Source organism: Trichomycterus rosablanca, chromosome 9 (genome assembly GCF_030014385.1).
Source record: "Trichomycterus rosablanca isolate fTriRos1 chromosome 9, fTriRos1.hap1, whole genome shotgun sequence".
In the NCBI taxonomy this organism is placed as follows: domain Eukaryota; kingdom Metazoa; phylum Chordata; class Actinopteri; order Siluriformes; family Trichomycteridae; genus Trichomycterus; species Trichomycterus rosablanca.
Window position 1 is genome coordinate 11,708,720 of NC_085996.1, and position 19,603 is coordinate 11,728,322.

General features: G+C 40.7%; 1 protein-coding gene across 1 annotated transcript in view; it reads left to right on the top strand.

The window, feature by feature from the left end:
* Positions 1–19,603, top strand: part of hmcn1 (hemicentin 1) — a 121,261-nt gene that overhangs the window by 45,841 nt on the left and 55,817 nt on the right. The window contains exons 7-18 of the mRNA XM_063001890.1: positions 3,973–4,093; positions 4,175–4,438; positions 5,496–5,640; positions 5,743–5,864; positions 6,834–7,103; positions 11,990–12,131; positions 12,238–12,365; positions 12,710–12,823; positions 12,892–13,050; positions 13,211–13,405; positions 13,521–13,616; positions 18,598–18,725. Coding sequence (XP_062857960.1) covers positions 3,973–4,093; positions 4,175–4,438; positions 5,496–5,640; positions 5,743–5,864; positions 6,834–7,103; positions 11,990–12,131; positions 12,238–12,365; positions 12,710–12,823; positions 12,892–13,050; positions 13,211–13,405; positions 13,521–13,616; positions 18,598–18,725 — 1,884 coding nt within the window. The remainder of the gene's footprint in view (positions 1–3,972; positions 4,094–4,174; positions 4,439–5,495; positions 5,641–5,742; positions 5,865–6,833; positions 7,104–11,989; positions 12,132–12,237; positions 12,366–12,709; positions 12,824–12,891; positions 13,051–13,210; positions 13,406–13,520; positions 13,617–18,597; positions 18,726–19,603) is intronic.

The window sequence follows — 19,603 nt, forward strand, 5'->3', positions numbered from 1 at the left end:
TATTTCTGACACAAAGCAGCGTGTCAAAAAAGGCAGGAAACACTCAGCAGAACTTTGCTTAGACGTAATCAGTGTTATCCTGGCTTTACAGCTTAAGGCCTTTTGGCTTAGAGCCTCATGTGCAGCACTGGTGCCGAGCCAATCCGAACAGTGTTTAGACCTGGCGAACACAAACTGAATGTTGCATGCAAGATCTGTAACTAGCTTTTTTTGGATTTCTTTACTGCGGCTTTGTTTCCACTTGCAATAGTTTGCTATTAGAGTCATTGTTTTTTTGCTGCTCAGATTTAACTTCCAGACTCTGTCCCTGCATGTCACTCCACACTGTCTTGCATGTTCACTCAAATCCCGCTGTTAAGTCTGCACTCTTGGTACCGTCATGACTTCATATGTTTATTCTTTATTCCTCCTTTGTTTGTCCTTCTTCCTTGGATACACGTGTTTGTGTTGTGTGGTTTCCTTTGTGGGAAAGCAAATTGGTCTGTCTGTTCACTGTTGATGTCTACTAATGAGCAAATAGCGTGATCAGATTTACAAGACGCTACGTTACGTATTCAAAATGTTATTACTATCAGTGTTTCCAATTTTAGAGCACCTTTTTCCATGCAACCGCTTAACACTGATCTAGTTTTACTACAGCATGTACTTTATATATAGTTTTCTACTTAATTCACAAGAAAATGTTCTTAATTTTACGTTTTTTTAAAGAAAACTGCCACATTTCACGGCAGTCATTAAATTACACTCATACATTAAATGATAAAATAAATAGAAGCTACAATAGACAGCACAGCCTTTAACTGGCGGCTTAACAACAGTTAATGGTTGAATGTAAACCTAAAACTAAGACCTCATGTTGTCTTAAAGACAAAAATTCTCATTCGTGTTTTGACACTCCCCCCACTGCGTCCACAGAATTGGTTGGGAGTTTTCCAAACTCAGTTGCCTGACTCGTGTTTTTAGCTGCTTTAGACTTCGACAGCTACTCGAGCATCTTTAGCATTTGCTGAGTTTATAAAGTAAGAAATAAACTGTACAAAGACAAGGTATCAGGAGAATAATATTTTACTGACTTGTTCTTTTGAGACGCAGCACAGACTACAGAGAGATGATCACGTGTGTAGAGAAGCACACTTTTCCATTAATTATGGAATCTCCAAAGTGCACTCAATATGTCTCAATATGTAAACACATACATCAAACATTATCAGCACGCTACACCACAGAAAAGTCTGTTACGTTAACTTAATTGCCGTATGATTGCTAGGACCGCCTCATATTGCATATTGCGGCTTATATTTCATACGCTACTCAAATGAAACATGTTAAATTGCTAAACACAAACCTCAGATTTTGAATTTAACAGCAAATTGCATATTACACTGGAAATGGCTTATTTCACGTTCTGTGACGTGATTTTCACAGCCGTGAATTAGGTAGGGCCTTATTTATATGGCATATAAAGAAAAAGAGACAGAATAAAAATCTGAATAAAAAAGACAGGAGACCAAGCTATTGGAGCAGATACACTGTACCCCACACCATCGTCAGGAAACACTGAGAGCAAAGAACTAGATTGGAGAAGAAATAAAAACGAGTGCTGGGTTGCAATTGTACCAGCTACTTAATCCACCAGTGAGTTACAACCCAAATGCCTGCCAGAGAACCAGAAAAGGAGCAAATCAGCAGCAGCAAAAAACACAAGCTGCCAAACCACCACTGAACTCACAGGGAATCGAAAATCAGGCAGGAGATCAGACAGAGAGTCAGAGGACTCAGCCGTGGGTTACAAGGTCTTGGTTCTTTTGATTTATCTCAATTTTACTTGGTTTTAGACTTGGAATTATGTGAAGCTGCTTTTTGTAAGTTTTTTCTTGATTTTCTTCCATGCTGCTTATTAGACAATTTATAAATGCAAAACAGATCCATAAACTGGTACGCAAGTGCTGAAATGCCAGATCACATGTCTGAAATCGATGTGTTTGTATAAGCCTGAAAACCCACCAACAGCCCAGCCCTACCCCGACATTTTTTTTAATGCTGTTAACACGACCAATAAAAATATCACAATGGACGACGATCTGTACTCGGGTTCTTTCTCTACATCACTGTTCAGTTTCTCTTTGCTTCCTCTTCTACACTTCCAAGACAAACCTCTCAGCTTCACTGATCTGAGTGATGAGTCTTTCTTGGCTAGAGAGCACTGTTTTTTATGGCCCCATGATAACAGTTTAGGAAGGTTGTAATTTCGAAAGTATGTGAGTGGCCCTTAGGAGCAGTTGCTGTAGATGTTAGCAGTGTGGGGCAGTTTTGGGGACAAAGCTGCTCCTCAGTGCTAATGCAGTCACTGATAGATGAAGGAACACATCAGGATGGGTAATTGAATCATAATCGATGGGTTTATTCTGAATCGATGGGTCAAACTGAAATGCACCTCTTTCTGTTTTAGTCATACTTCAACCCAGTCGTATGGCCATAATTAGGACCCTCCTAAATTCACAACAAAATGTGCTTAATTTCACGGATCTCGTTTTTTAAAAATCACAGATTTTACAGAAAAGTGCCACATTTTATGACAGTCATCAAATTACACTCATAAATTGAATGATAGAATAAATGTAAGCTACAATACACAGCCTGCCTTAACGGTTGAATGTAAACCTAGAACATCCAGTGCAGTCTGAAATATGAAAATACTCCATGCATTGCACCCACAGAATTGGTTGGGAATTTTCCAAACTCAGTTACCTGAGTAGTGGTTTTAGCTGCTTCAGACTTCGACATATTGGAAATTTTGACTAACCGATTGCTAACTGAATTGCCGTAGGATTGCTAGGACCGTCTCATAGTGCAAATTAAGCAATAAACGTGAGGCACTTGAATTCTATGTGAATGAAAAATGTTAAAATCGCTAAACACAAACCTTAAATTTTGAATTTCACAGCAAATTGTATATTAAAGAAATAAGCCACGAGAGACGTAAAACGTAAAACGTCTTTCCCCGTGATAAAATCATAGCAGTAACGCACGGTCTCGAGTGGCTTATTGCTTTTATTAAACGGCGGTCAACATAAAATATAATAAAATACAACAATGTTCAATTTATAAATGTTTTTATTTACAAAAACACTTACAAAAAGCATTCTTCCGCGAAATCAGGTAGTCCGTTAACAGTGTTGCTAGGCAACATGAGGGCGAACATAACATTCGCAATAAACATTCCTCCACAAACACTATTACACTATTTCTTGGACGAAACACCCGCTTAATGATTAGGATTACTGTTTATATTAATCTGGACATTTCCATGTATAGTACAAGATTAAAATAGTGTTCAACCAAGTTTGTTCTTTTTTCTTTTCAGTGGCGTATTAATATGGAATGATGTGAGGTGGTCATAGGTGTGCGTATATCGGGGATTTTACAACGGCTTCGAACGCGGCTCAGCCAATCAGATTTTAGGACAATCCGTTTTATAATACACAGGAAACGCTTTATTTCACAGCCTGTGACGCGATTTTTGTAGCCATGAATTAGGTAGGGCCTTAGCCAAAATCAACACGTGAACTACAAGAACTACAAGTATCATCCAACATTTAATATAAACTTGACTGTGACTTGCACAGTTGCTATGAAATAAGCATTACCATGTACATTTTTTGAAGGGGGGGGGGGGGGGGGTCCTGATGTATTTGCTCATCAGTGTACATGGACAGAATATAAATATATTTCTTAAAAATGGAAACAAATGAGAATTTAATGTTTCTCTGCCACTATTACAGTGTTGTGGTATTTTGTCAATGTATTTATGTCATTTGGAATAGTTCTATAAAGTAGTTTATACAATTAAACAAAGAGTCTCCTGATAAATAAAAGACCCACCTCTTTACTAAATACTGAAATATTCTATGTAACATCTGATCTGTGTAACATATCAGTTATAAATTCATTTTAATTTTACTCTTTCCACAGACAATCAGCGAGGGTCGACACTCGGTGCGTATCACAGGACTAAGCACCATCGACTTCAGAGCTGGCTTTTCAAGAAAACACACTCTAGATTTCAAGATGACCTCCAGCAGACCCGTCCAAGGTGAGGGAAATGTCACTCTAATCACAAGCACAGATGCCTTGAATCCCAATATCTTTGCTGAATCATTTCACTCATCCACAGGAATCCCTACGTTCATACTGCTGAACACCACGGGCCTCTTCCGTCCTGCACGTGCTGACCGCCTGGAGCTGCTGAGCATCACCGGCGGGGTGATAAAAACTCTGCCCATTCGCTACTATCCCGAACGCAAACCTTACGGCATTTGGAACATCACGGAGTTTGTTCCTCCTGATGAAGCCTTCTTCCTCAGAGTCACCGGATACGATCGCGATGGTTTCCTTTTCCACAGAGTCTCTAGTGTATTATTCTCCAGCATAGTCCCAGGTCAGACATTTACATTAATATATTTAAAATCTTTAACCGATCGTATGTGGACACTTGACCATAAGCTTGTTGGACATTCCATTTGCAAAACATAGCCATTGTTATGGAATGCAATTACCCGATCATATTTTACAGACCTTCTGACCAAGTACGGTCATAACTGACACACGTCCTCTTTGTCATGTGTGCAGTAGCCGGCAGGTTCATATCGAGATTTGTTTGAAGAGTCAAGCACCATTGACCCACTAGCAGTTATTGCTCTAAAATCCCTTCGACTCTCCATTTCCCGGACAGGCCAGTTATGTCTGTGTAGGTGCTCACCCAGCTGTTAGCAGAGCTGAGCTTGAACGTCGCAAGTTTGAGCGGGTTATCCTATTTTACAGCTGCCCCATCCGAGCACTTGGAAGCATATTTATTCATACAGTATTTTATTATGTTACTATTTAAGTAACCTGTTAGCAATAGGTGTGACTGAAACATATGAAGTAGGTAATTAGAAGGGGTGTCCACATACTTTTGACCATATAAGGCTTTTATCTCCCTGCCTCCCTTCCCTAGGATGCCCTAGGATGTTGGCTAGCTTCATTACTTCATTCAACCCCTCCCCTCTGGCAGGCGCTATAGATCCATCCACAATAAAACCACCAGATTCAAGAGCAGTTTCTTCCCACAGGCCATCTCCCTCCTAAATAAATAAACAGACTTAATAAAATAATACAGACTTAAGTGTAACAATATTCATCTGCTGCCAATTGACTACACTGTAGTACTCATCCTACATGTTGTGCACTTTACTGTTTTGTAAATATTTCAGATGCTGCTAAATTACATATCTGTATATTGCCTGTATATAATCTTATAGTTTGTATAATTTTGTGTTTTTGTGTTTAATGTATACATTGCTTGTACACTGTATTATTACTAGAGAGATACCATCAGCCGGAAACAAATTCCTTGTGTGTATCCACATACTTGGCCAATAAATCTGATTCTGATTCTGATTCATGTGTCTTAAGTTGGTTGACACCGTGGCCCTGAACATGATTTCTTTTTCTAGGTGCCCCCAAAGTAAGTATGCCCCCCCACACTCCGGGTTACTACCTACAGAAGGGTGAACTGACCTGCCAGGTTGAAAGTCTGATCCCCTTCACCCTGCGCTTCATTCGTGAGGAGCAGCGTCTGGGCGTGGACCAGATCTTCAGGTTGTTCAAACGGGAACCTATAAATCCTGATTCATTCACATTGCCAATGATATCTTGATGTTTAAACTCACAGTTATTGTATGTTGACCAATTCTGAAACAGCGAGTCGTCCAATGTGTCACTGGAGATAGCTCAGGTGTCTCTGAAAGACGAGGGCTTCTATGACTGTATCGCCATCAGCAGCGCTGGAACTGGAAGAGCCCGGACCTTTCTGGACGTCTCAGGTAAGAATAAAACTATTTTCACAGGCAAGATTATTATTATTATTATTATTATTGTAATATATAATCACCAAACGCCCTCTTTGACACATGTCTATTCTGAAGCCCTTTCTTATCACCTGTTAGTGTTTGGTTCCCTCAGGTCACATACAGTTCCAGTAAAGCTCCACGAATGAATAGAATTAAATGAAAAACTGTATGTATAATCTTACCATGGTGAATGTGCTGAAACCCAAGTATAACATCATGCATATGGGAAACAGTGCAATGGAAAAAGCCAAGCAATCTCATTGAGTACACGTTTACTCTGCTAATTCCTCTGTCATGTGGCTAATGACATGATAAACAGATTGACAAACTCAGCAATGCTCTCTCCAGATGTGTCTTTTAGGAATTACCTCCCCTCTTATCCTAATCCCACGTCACTTATCACTCCTTTTTTTCTCGTAGATCAGACTCGTTTTGTCTCCCCAGTTCCCACCATTAAAGTAAATTTATGTTTTGTTTACCGGCTTTCAAATGAACAAAGGTGTGCGTTGAAAACGCAAGGCTGTGTATACAGCAATTCTAGGGATCTTATAGGGATAGAAGAGTGCATTAGTGTGCATTCTTTAAGATTCTATAGTTCTTTGTTATAGAACTAATCTATTTTTAATGTGTCTGATGATTCCTTTCAGCTGCTCTCATTAAGGGTCGCCACACCGCATATTTGTTATTGCACAGTTTTTACTCCAGATTCTTTTTGTGATGCAACCCCTCTGTTTATCCAGGCTTGGGACCGCCACTAAGGGGTAGCACCATGCACCTTCTGTATTTGTGAGCCCAGCACGGGATTCCAACCCCCGGAACTCCAGCAGCGAGTTCTCAGAGCGCCACACAAGCTTACAGATTAATGGTTTAAACGAATGGACAAAATTTGCATCACTGATATACCATTTCGATGTGTCTGATCATGTATTCCTCTGTGTGCAGAGCCTCCTCCAGACATCACAGTACCCTTCAATGTAACAGCGTCTCCAGGCTCCACTGCACTCCTGACCTGCGTGGTGGCCAGCACCGTGCCATTTAACCTGACCTGGCAGCGGGGTGGCATCGATGTTCGACTGGGCACCCGTGCTTTTATCACCACAAACCTGTCACTGGAGATCCAGCGCATAACACAGGAAGATGCTGGCTGGCACAGTTGTGTCGCCACTAATGAGGGTGGAGCGTCTACCTCTCATGTCTACCTCAGTGTACAAGGTAAGCGTGTGAAGCGCTCTTAGTTACACTCACTCACTCACTGTCTTAACCGCTTATCCAATTAGGGTTGCGGGGGGGGTTGCTGGAGCCTATCCCAGCTTTTCAATGGGCGCAAGGCACACAGTAACACCCTGGACGGGGCACCAGTCCATCGCAGGGCAGACACACATACATACACACACACCCTATAGAGGAAACCGGAGCTCCCGGAGGAAACCCACGCAGACACGGGGAGAACATGCAAACTCCGCACAGAAAGGACCCGGACCGGCCCGCCTGGGGATCGAACCCAGGACCTTCTTGCTGTGAGGCGACAGTGCTACCCACTTAGAAACCGTGCCATCCCTCTTAGTTACAATATTTGTAAAAATGTATTTATTTATTTATTATAAAAAATCTTTTTCCAAATATTTCAGTTGGTTTGGAAGCTGGGGTCAGAGTGCAGGGTGCAGCCCTAAAGCATACAGGGTTAAGGACCTTGCTCAAGGTCCCAACAGTGGCTGCATAGCAGAGCCTAGATTTGAATTGACAATTTTCCAATTGATAACACACTAGGCTACTACTCTCCCATTACTGTTAACAAGAGCTGTTTTTAATATCTGGTTGTTTGTTATGCTCGGGTGAGGTTCGAGTAGGAGTGAGGGCAATGGGATAAAGCTTGCCTTGGGCTCTAAATGTACAGGGCCCGGCCCTGTACCTAAGACTTGTTCCTTCTTTGTTAGGGGAGTAACTTTTGCACCATATAATTTTCTCCTTTTGTCAAGCAATGAGCGTTACTTTATCATCTAATCTGCTCAAGGAACTGAGTCACTCGTTTGTCTTTCCTTGCATCTCTATCTCTTTTTCCAGCGTCATGTACCTTTGCCCTTTATTTTTGTCTTATGTCAGGCTTGTCAGTCTCGGTGCCTTCAAACAGCTGTCTCAAACTGTGTGTGTGTAGTGTGTTTGTAGTGTGTAATCAGCACCTGTTAGGACTCCTGTGTTGTCCTAGTCATTATGACCTGTTTGAAGTGGGACTGCTGACATGGTAAAGCCTGGACAGGACAGAGGGAATTGCCCAGGGTTCCTTGGGAGTTCATTATTGGGTAGTTTATGTGAAGTGAATTGTTTTGAATAGCATAAATAGCATTGCAATCTGTTATATTTAAATAACCAAGAATTGGGACAAGACTATAGTGTGTCACACTGTAGAACATGTCTGTTACAAGTAAAGATTTTTAGGTAAAGGAGTAATTTATGGGTAATACAGTATGTATACTAGAGAGTCTGGATTCCATAGTAACAGTTTAATGCGTTTTTTTATGTTGGCATCACACCAAAAAAAGTGTTTACATTTAAACTCAAACCTCATTTCAGACCGTGTGTTCTGGTGATATCTTGCTTTATTTCATTTCATTTCATCAACCGCTTAATCCTGATAAGGGAAACACAGGGCACCAGTCAACCCCCTTTCCCCAACCAGTGGTAGTGGGCCAGCACAAAAAGCTCTTGCGCCACCCAAGCACTGTGATATTTTGTGTTCTTTCTTAATAATAAAGAAACCTTTTTAGTCATCAGGCTTTTGGATATATTATATGTTTAGAGAACAGCATCACACTAGGTCAGTGGTACTCGCTCTTACCCACTGATGCTCGGGGATAGATTGATGTTCTGTTACTGCATGGCACCCAGTGATTCCGGGGAAACCAGACCACCTCGATTCTGACCAGGATTAAGTTGTGGCAAAACATCAAAATGAAATGAACATAAATTAGTTATCGTAGTGAGAAAAGTAAACCGTTGGATTTAGGAAAACATAATTATCTACTATTCTAATAAGGCTTTTTACTACATTTTAAAGTGTGCTTGTGATCATTTGTGTATGCTAAGTCAATAGAGCATTTTTAAGAAAGCCTCGCAATTGTTCCAGTTCTTCCCAAAGGTGTTTTACAGGGTTGAGGTCAGGGCTGTATGCAAACCGCTGACATTCCTACTCACACACACGCCAAACTAAACTCATCAAACCAAGTGTCTTTATGGGTCTTGCTTTGTGCACAAAGGCACAGTTATGTTCAAACTGTTGCCACAAATACACCTGTTTTACACCTGTCAGCAATAAGTCCACATACTTTTATTTATACAATATACAATATTTTTTGCTTAGTAAATGTGTATTTTATTTATTTTGCTTATATTTTCTATATTTTTATTGTACAGTGTCTTTGGGTGTCATGAAATGCGCTTTTCAAATAAAATTTTTATTATTATTATTATACTTTTGGCCATATATTTCAGAATTGTCCTGATTGAACACTTGGTGTTTTCAAATGTACTTGAACTGTGATTGAAATAAGAATGATTGAGTAGGTTAAAGACATGGTAATCTTACTGGCATTGCTTGATTTTTTTTTTACTATTAAAATCATATGGTTTTATTTCTAGGTTTGCTGAGCATAGGCTCAGGCTGGTTATGAATGTGACCCCTGATCCAGTGCTGGCTGGTTGAGCCAACAATTGAGACAAAATGAGACTATTAGAGTGTGCTTTAGTTACTAAGCACACTGATAATTACATCTTGTAACAGGACAGGCACAGGACGACCTCTCAACAGCAAAGCAGGATTTCAAAGCAAACCAAAGTCATAGATGGTTTCTTATGCATTTACATTACATTTACATTTTCAGCATTTAGCAGAAGCTCTTATCCAGTGCGACCATAGTAAATATTACCCTACTCTAAATTTCTCAACACTCCAGGCTAATAATTCTGTACTTATCTGGTAACTGGTATTTGTTTTCATGCATGTAATAAATGTTTACTATTTCATTTCATCAATATTTAATATAGTTCCATCAAATCGGAATGTGTCCTCAAGTGCAAGTAATATAATAAAATAATATTTTTTCTTAATTGTAAACCTGGTAATGATGCTACTAAAATACAAGGTGCTTGAATGGCACACAAATAACAATAATTTTGCTAGCCCATTACTACCGGGATCAAGGGTTCGAATTACCAGCGTTGCTGCTGATCGATCAGGCGTCTTTATAGACGATTGCCAGTGTATGTGAGGGTATGGCTGAGGCCCCAAAATGAATTGGCGCCCTGTCCGGGGTGTGTTACAGCACTGCTCTCAGTGATTCAAGGGAAGCTGGACCCTCCACCACCCTGACCAGGATAAAGTGCTGGTAAACCATGAAAATAAAATGAAATGTAATGTTGCTGTAAATAATGAGGACAAATGATAATGATTTTATTTGAGTTTTTGGCTTATTTTGAGTGTTTTTCTCAACTTGTTTATTTCTTGCTAAAGCCCTAAATGCGTTTTATTATCCAACTACACAATGAATCTATCTGCAAAGCTGCAAAATAATAAGTCACATTAGAAGCTGAGCAGTTCGGGTGTAGTGTGCTTTTATCAGATTTTCAATGATTATTAATTGTACCCTGATACTGACTCCGGAAGTCATTTAAAAGTCCGGCCGGTCCCTGCTGAGGTGCAGTCTGAAAATTAGGGCAAGCAGAGTCTGTAAGTCTATAAGTGGTCGCTGGAAAATGTAAGCCCTCTGCAGCTCTGAGAGGATCAGCGTTGGGTCTTTGGAGAACTTGTTGGCACTTGTAAAAGAAAGAAGCAGGAAACCCATGTTGTGAAATCATATTGGGAGTCTGGAATCGATATTGCCGCTTTTGTCATCCATTGAGAAAAAGCGGGATTGTAGAAAGACTTGCTATTAAAAATGATGGATTGTGCATGTAGTGTTGCACCATGTAAGGTTTTTCAGTTTTTGCACATCTGGACACGATCAGAGATTCTGAAATGTTTGCAAATAAGGTTTTGTTGCTGCAGTGGTGTAGCTTTGAATTCTAGGCCTCTTGAAGAGATCTTGCTTTGTAACCTCTTGCAGAAATGTTGATTATTACTTGTTGGAAATTTTGTACAACACATTTTTATTTATTATAATGTAGTACTAATACGACATGTTACATACTAATGTTTTGTGTGATGGGGTTAGAATCAAAACCCTTCAGTAAATACAAAAGTTCAAATGTAAAACAAGTAAAAGCATAAAAGTAGACATTATTTAGAAAACAATTGCTGTAGATGCTTTTTATTACCCAATCTAGTCATATCTACTTGCAACTTTGAAGAAACTGTCATGCACCCCCTCCTGACAAGCACAGAGAGTCACACACCGCCATCCGCGATCAGCCATCTATTGAGATGGTGTCTTAACCAGCCAGCAAATGTGTTATTTTAGCAGCAATAAAGCATCTGTGCTTGGTCATTGTCCCTCCCCCTATAGACACACAGCCAATCGTATGTGTGTATTGGCGCCCAACTAGTCAATAGCACAGCTGAGATTTGAAGTCAGATCTCAGTGTTGGTGGGCTTTGCTCATTAGATCTCTGTGACTTACCTTTTTAAGAAACCAATGATGTTATAACCTGCACCCACTAACCCTCCTCCAACCCCTTTCCTCCATAGGCGCCCAAATGGTCAATAGCACAGCTGAGATTTAAAGTCAGATCTCAGTGTTAGTGGGCTAACACATTAGATCTCTGTGACTTACTTTTTAAAGAAACAAATGATGTTATAACCTGCACCCACTAACCCTCCTGCAACCCCCTTCTTCCATTTTTTCCATTAATAAAATCTGTTTGAATTGGTCTGTACAGTATTTTAGAACTGCATTCCCACATATGCAGAGTGTGGGGAGATTAGGGGTTTGAGCCTAAATGATGCCATAGTTATTTGTGGCCGGTAGTCAGAAAGAACCTAATTGGTGTAATAGTGTTCATCTCTTCCCCATCAGCAGACAGTAAGCACACCATTGTTTAATGATGTTCAAATCAAATATGAAATGTGATTATCATTATAAACAGAGTAAATTTTTTTTTCTCACTAGCCCCACCAGTGGTGACTGTAAACCCACAGAACCAAACCTTCAGTACAGGAATGGAGGTGCGGATCAGGTGCACGGCTAAAGGCTACCCCTCTCCCGCAGTGGTGTGGACCCACAATGACATGTTCATTACAGACTTTATGAGGTAAGCAGTCTTATAGGTTATAACACAATTGCTTGAGGAAATAAAGTAAACATAATGAATCTCTCTACAGTCAGTGCTTATTGATACCTGTTGTCTTGATTTCTAGGCACAGGATGACGCCAGATGGTACACTCGTTATCAAAAACACTGTACAAAAGGATGCAGGGGTATATGGTTGTCTGGCCAGCAATGTAGCAGGAACAGATGCGAAGACTGCTCTTCTCAGCTATATTGGTCAGTAGCATCTGTACGTTTAGTCAGGAGGTTATGTGCATTGTGGCTTTATTTGGGCTTAATTAGGAATCTAGGGGTCTGTCCGAAAACCTAATTAACCGTATACATAGACGTATTTTACGTCATCCTATGATATCATCATCCTATTTAGTGCATCTAAATAATCTGCGTTATAAGGTCGATGTCTTATTAGAATCTCTTCTACTTAGGCAGCTGCCTAGATAGGCAGTAGGCAGCAAGGCAGCTCACAAGGTTTTCGAACAGACCCTAGAGGGTCAATCGTTGTATAATAGAAAGACGAGCGCTTCTCATGTTTAACTCGGATCTTCAATCTGAATCCAAAGAGTCTCCCCAGGTGACAGTACCAGAAAGCAGGCTGCTGATTGGATTAGGACAGGCTGCCGTTATGGAGTGTACTGTAACAGGAATTCCACAGCCAGAGGTCCTGTGGTACAAAGGTATGGATATATAAATAGTGCTGCTATATGAGTGTATTACAGAAATACTAAGACACACTTTATTGCAGGTGACCACCAGGTAAAGTCATCTGTGTTTGTCAATATGGATCCAAAGCGGGGCATCCTGAACATTCGGCAGATTGAGGCTGGCGATGCAGGCGACTACATCTGCGTGGCAGTGAACCTGGCAGGCAGCGCACAGGGAAAGATCAGACTGGACGTGGGCTGTAAGCTAATATGATTTAAAGCTGCATTCGTACACAGATACACAATCTGTGCTGTAGTTCACCTTGTCACCACTAGAGCCAAAATTCCGACATATGCATGCATAATTAGCAGTGAGTAAACCTGTTCAGGTCTTTAACTTTGTACCTTTACAACGTCTAGCTCTTCCTCAGTTCACGAGGCAGCCATCGGATATTGCAGCAGACATCGGGTCTGACCTCACCCTGCCGTGTCAAGCCCAGGGTCATCCAGAACCACGAATTACCTGGAGACGAGAGGACAACGCTGCCCTTTCCTCTCATCGCCATGGTCACAGCACTGTCAGTCAAAAGAGGGGCGGAGACCTGGTCATAACAAGTGAGTATTATATCTACAGTACTTGCTTTCTTAGATTAGCAGTTAGTAACTCAAATGAAGCCAGATAATCTAGGTGCTGTGGTCCAACTAATCCTGATAATGGTTTTCTTTTTAGACCTCTGGATAGAAGATGGGACCACCTATGTGTGTGAAGCTCAAAACCAGTTTGGTAAAATCCAGGTTAAGGTCAAAGTCACTGTTACTGGACTGGGTAAGGAATCCTTGAGGCGTTTATGTTACTACAGTGGTACTACACCTTGAAACTTGATGTTGATTGGTTCTGGGAGTTTTAATGTATTTTTTCCCATAAGGATGTATGGAAAACCTGTTAATGCGTTCCATGGTCCTGTGGAACTGCATATATTTTAGGCTAACGAAAAATAATGGGGTTGTTTTTGATACACAATAATAACACATACATGTAATTGCTAAATATTATTCATATATTTTCATGTTTCACTGCTTTATCCTGGTCAAGGTCACAATAAGTCCAGTTTTCCCCAAAAATCACTGGGGGCAACGCATTACCCGAAGAGGACGGCAATCCATAACAGGGCCTCGGCCATTCCACCCAGCCATAGCAAATCATGTCTGTATGTAGACACCCGACCGACTGATAGCACTGCTATGGATTTAAACCCAGGATCCCAGTCTAAGCGTCTAGAGACTTCTCTTAGAACTATATTTAAAGAATATTTCAATGATAAATCCCTTCTAGCAATGAAGTGTCATCCAACACTAACATAAGTTTAATTCTTGTCTGGAAAACCACATTATAAGCTGCAATATTTCACACATTCCAAGACGGTCTACACCAGCCCCGGTTCTGGACTGCTTTGCTTGGGGGGCAGTAAAACCTAATGAGGGGGCATGTTGATAGTCATGTTTTTGAAGCCAGAAATATATTCAAGGCTTGATTTGTGCATGAATGATGACAGCCAAGCTATTGATACTGGCTTAAAGTGATGTATGAGGTAAAGAAATAAAAATGCATGTTTTCGAACTTAAACTTAAAACCCAATGATTAAAAAATACATGTTGATTATGTAAATGGAGAAAAAAGATTATCTAATTGTATTTCATTTTAATACGCCCCCTTAATTAAATTGCCATTAGTTCATTAGCCTAACCGCTAACGGCTAATAAAATAATTTAAGCAACACCTATGTAAGAGGTAAGTAACATTAAAGCAACGAAAAACCACAGTTAAGCAAATATTACCATGTGGAAGTCAGTTTAAACTCAGAAGAGTGTTTACCAGTATACCTGCCTCTCGCTCACACTAACAGAACATATACTGCCGAACTGAACTGTTTGGGGCAGTCTGCCGATTTTTATATGACTCAAAGAGCCAATCAGGAATAAGCAAGGAAATATCTTCACACTGTAAAACAAAATGCATTTTTGTGATTGGTTCAGAGATAATTTTAAAAATAGCCGTTGCTTGCATTGTGCTTGGGGGGGCAAAGACACAATTTGGGGGGGCAATGCCCCCCTCAGCCCCCCCCTAGCGCCGGCCCTGGTCTACACACTACTCCCATCATTTCAGAGCATTATTATACATTTCATAGTTAGAAAGTAAAGTGGTATTGGCTAATTTAAAGTCTCTTTGAAAACTGTTTGGCGCTTTGGAATGCAGGTGCAATCTAAAATGAGGAAGATTGGAAGATTTCCAACCTTAAATAATCTATTACATGGCAAATTTGTATTCACTTGAAATTTACTCACACAATGTCTTTTGATTTTGTACATATTATACTTTTTAATATTTATATCTTACAACTGTGACTTATAATCCATACTAGCCTTGCAGTGTTAACTGAAATAACACCTTCATATGTATCACATGTACCATATGTACCCTCAGGTCCTGTTTTGTTGTGTGTTGTCCAAGTGTTGTGGTTATACAGATACTTTTTTGTATAATGTAAATCTCTGTAGTGTGTACTATTACTTACTTTTTGACTTTGATTTATGTAACTTGCTACTGAGGCCTCAATTTCCTTCGGGATTAATAAAGTATCTATCTATCTATCTATCTATCTATCTATCTATCTATCTATCTATCTATCTATCTATCTATCTATCTATAATGGTAGGATCTTTGTGTTATGCTTCTATTGTATAAGACCCTAGGGTAAGTAAATAGGTCATCTTTCGTAAAATTTTGTTCTGGATTTTTCCCTTTATCCCTGAATCTAGTCATTTCTGAATCCTGATTGTGAGTCCGCAGCCACTTGCACAACCTCCTTCGGCACATGTCTATTTAGTGGCTGATTCTTATTACCAGCCAGTGTTCCCATACAGATTGCACCTCACTGCTGAAGTGGGACGTGAGTTCAAACTCTCTGCAGCGGTGTGCTAGCCTGTTAGCTTACTGTGTCACCCAAGCACTGGTGCTCTTTATTAAGCCTTCCAGTGGATTGCCGCCTTGTCCGTGGTGCCTTACTTCTTTGCACCCAGTGTTTCCAGAAAATCAGGACCCACCGCAACCTTAACCAGGATAAAGCAGTGGTTAAAAAAAGAAAATGAAATAACAATTAGTAATTTATCCCAGATATGTGCAGTTTGGTTTAGTATAGGCCTCTGTGTAGGCCACCGGAGCTCCCTTTAGACCAAACTCATAAACCTTGTCTGTATAAACATTGCTTTGTGTGCAGGGGCAGGATAATGTGGGAACAGAAAAACGGCCCTCCCTAAACTGTTGCCACAAAGTTAAAAGCATATTGACTTCATACACCTCTTAGCATATTAGACTGTAACATCTAAATACAATCATTAGAAGAGGTGTCCACATGCCTGTGGCCATATTGTGTATTTGATTGTGTGTGTGTCCGTCTGTAAAAGGGCAAGTGAGGGTTGTGAAAATTGAAAGTAGGGAAAGAAATCTTACTTGATGCAGAAGTGAACGACCAGATGTGATCATGCACAGAACTCACCCAAGACAGTCACATTCTGTGTATGTGTGTGTGCGATTGTTGGAACATCTGGATTTCTTTTATGCAAGTATATGTGACTTAAAGAGGGTTTACATTCCTGCCTGTATGTTAAAACTCGTGTATGTATTTTAATATTCACATAGTAAAAGGAATGCAGCAAATCAAATATTTGAAGTGATCAAAGTTCTGGAAAGAAATCGAGGATGAGCTCCCATCTTTCAGGCCTGTAGGATTTCTGACTTTGAAGCCGATGTTCATCATATGGGCTGGATGAGAAGTGTTACCCAAAAATGCAGTGCTTTTTATGACCTCACTAAGAACACAGTTCCTTCTTGTCAGTGTAATTGTTTGTTTATTAATGCACAATAATGTAGGTCATAGAATGAAGTGCTTCTGGGAGTCTCAGTTGCCCCTTAATTTCTTTGCTCAGTCCCACTGACCCACATGTCTGTTCATGGGGTCACCATGGAAACCTAACAAGCAACACAGTAAAGGTGTGGTCAGAGCAATGAGTGTGTCAGATTTTCCAGTAAAAGCAGTTCTTTACTTTTATATTTAAACTGCAGCTGCACACACACACACACACACACACACACAAATGCTGTACATTAACATTTTTTTTTTTACATTTGCGGCATTTAGCAGATGCTTTTATCCAAAGAGACTTAGAATTATGACAGAATACAATCTGAGCAATTGAAGGTTAAGGGCCTTGCTCATGGGAAAGTGGCAACTTGGCGGTGATGGGGCTTGAACAGGCAACATTTTGATTACTAGACAAGTATTTTTTTATGCATCTTTTCTCCCTATTTTTAGTGCGTCCAATTTTTACCCGATTGCGTTATGCTTCCTCTCTACTGGTGCTGACCCCCGCCTCTGATTAAGGAGAGCGAACTGACACGTGAGCAGTACCCGACTGCTTTTTTTCACCTGCACGAGGCGAGTTCTCATGCCAATCAGCCTTGTGCACGGAGAGCCACACCCTGATCAGCATTATTCCTCTACTCTGTGCAGACGCCATCAGTCAGCCAGCGGAGGTTGTAATTGCATCAGTTATGAGGCCCCTATCCGGCTCCCTACCTGGGTGAACAACAGCCACCCAACCGGATGGCAATGCTGAGATTCGATATGATGTATTTAAAATCCCAGCTCTGGTGTGCTAGCGTATTTTACCGCTGCGCCACCTGAGCGGCCTCTAGACAAGCATCTTAACCGTTGAGCTACCACTGTATACAGTTAGCCTAGCTGCTGGTCAGATTCAAAGGAGCTTTGATTTAAAAGAGTTTGTTTTTTTTTACTCACATTTTTATTGAAATTTTTACTTACATACATACACACTTAAAGAACATATGTGGCAAACAGAAATTGAAAAACAAAAACATATGGTTACAGGTATCCTTTATCAAAATACAAATACATAGAGGTAAATCAGTCAATCCTTAAGCATCATTCACTGTGTCATATTGTGTCCATTTTCCCCATTTATTCACAAAGACATTTTCTCTCAGTCTAAGTCGATTTTTAAAGAGTTTTAAATGAATCTAGCATTTAATAACAGTCAAACAATGCATTATTTGCCAGCACACTTTGTGATTTAAAGCATTACAGTCAAAAAACAACAATTCCTACTGTTTTGGGTATCCCAAGTGTGTGCCTGGGTGGCACATTAACAAACTATGCTAGTCCACTATTGCTGGAATCCAGGGTTTGAATCCCCAGTGGTGCTATCAGGCAGTCTGGCGTCATTATAGGTGACCGAGGCCATGTGATGAATTGGTGTCCCGTCTGGGGTGTGTTGCTTTGCTCCCAGTGATTCTGGGGGAGCCGATCCCACAGAGACCCCGACCAGGATAAAGTAGTTGTGAAACATAAAAATGAAGTGAAAAATGCCACAAAGGAGTCCATGAAGTACCAGGAGATTTTGAAAGAAAATATGTTTGCCTCTGACAATAAGCTAAAACTGTCACTTTTGCAATTACCATTTTAGGTTCCCCCTGTGTATATACTGCTAGCTGTGTGTGTGTCTGTGAGAGAGAGAGAGAGAGAGAGAGAGAGAGAGAGATAAAAATCTCATATCTGGTCACCACCTTGAAACTGTTAATCATTTTTTTGGAACAGGGCTGCATTGTCTCACCACTGGATGGATTTATTTGACTTATAAAGTGCTCAGAATTTTTATTAAGCTGTCATTCATATATCTATGTACCCCATAACCACATACATGTGTGTGTGTATTCCTATGTGTCTTTCTAGTCCCTCCCACGATAGCGCTGATTCCAGCAGAGGTCAGGGTGGTAGAGGAGCAGCAGGTCACTTTACCCTGTGTGCTGCTTGCCGGAAACCCGCTGCCTGAGAGACACTGGCTTCATGAGAATACCCTGGTAAGACTTAATACAAAGGCACAGACAATATATGAACCAAGATCAGGGCTCTGTGATGGATTGGCATTCTTTCCAAATGTTTTACAGTATTGCACCCAGTGATCCCAGGGAGAATTAGACCCCCTGTGACCCTGATCAGGATAGAACAGTGGTAAAGAACATGATGATGATAATCAGGACTAAGTATCAGTATTATTCATATGTTGGATTGCTTTTCAAGTCAGCTTTACTCTGGGGTTTGGGTATGCTTGTTTGAATTCTATTCATCAGACCAGCAGACCCTCTTCCACTGCTCCAGTGTCCAGTTTTGATGACTGTTTGCCCATGGCTTTGATACAGTGTGTGTTGTAACATAATCACCACATGACCATTATTAAAATGATGTGTAGTTTGAGCCAGTAGCTCTTGAGACCACAGACCATTATTGGTTGGTGAGCTCCCCTTTCTGTTTCAGAGATACTTCAACCCATTGTCTAAATGCTGCCCATAACTGCTGTGTTCCTGGCACTCAAGTGGTGCAGCGGTAAAACACTAGCACACCAGAGCTGACTTCTTGAACTCGTTGGTTCGAATCTCAGCTCTGCTATCGGCAGGCTGGGCGCCTGCGCGAACAATGATTGGCTCGTTTGCAGGGAGGGTTACGACCTCTGCTGGCTTATTGATGGCCCCTGCACAGATACGAGGGATAATGTGGTCAGGGTTTAACTGTCAGTGCGCAAAGCTGATCTACATATGAACTCACCTCATGCAGGTGAAAATATGTAGTCGGCTACTGTACACGTGTCATAGGGGGCAAGTGTTAGTCACGGCTCACCTCAGTCAGTCGAGAGGAACCATAATGCAATCGATTAATTGGATACGACTAGATTGGGAGTAAA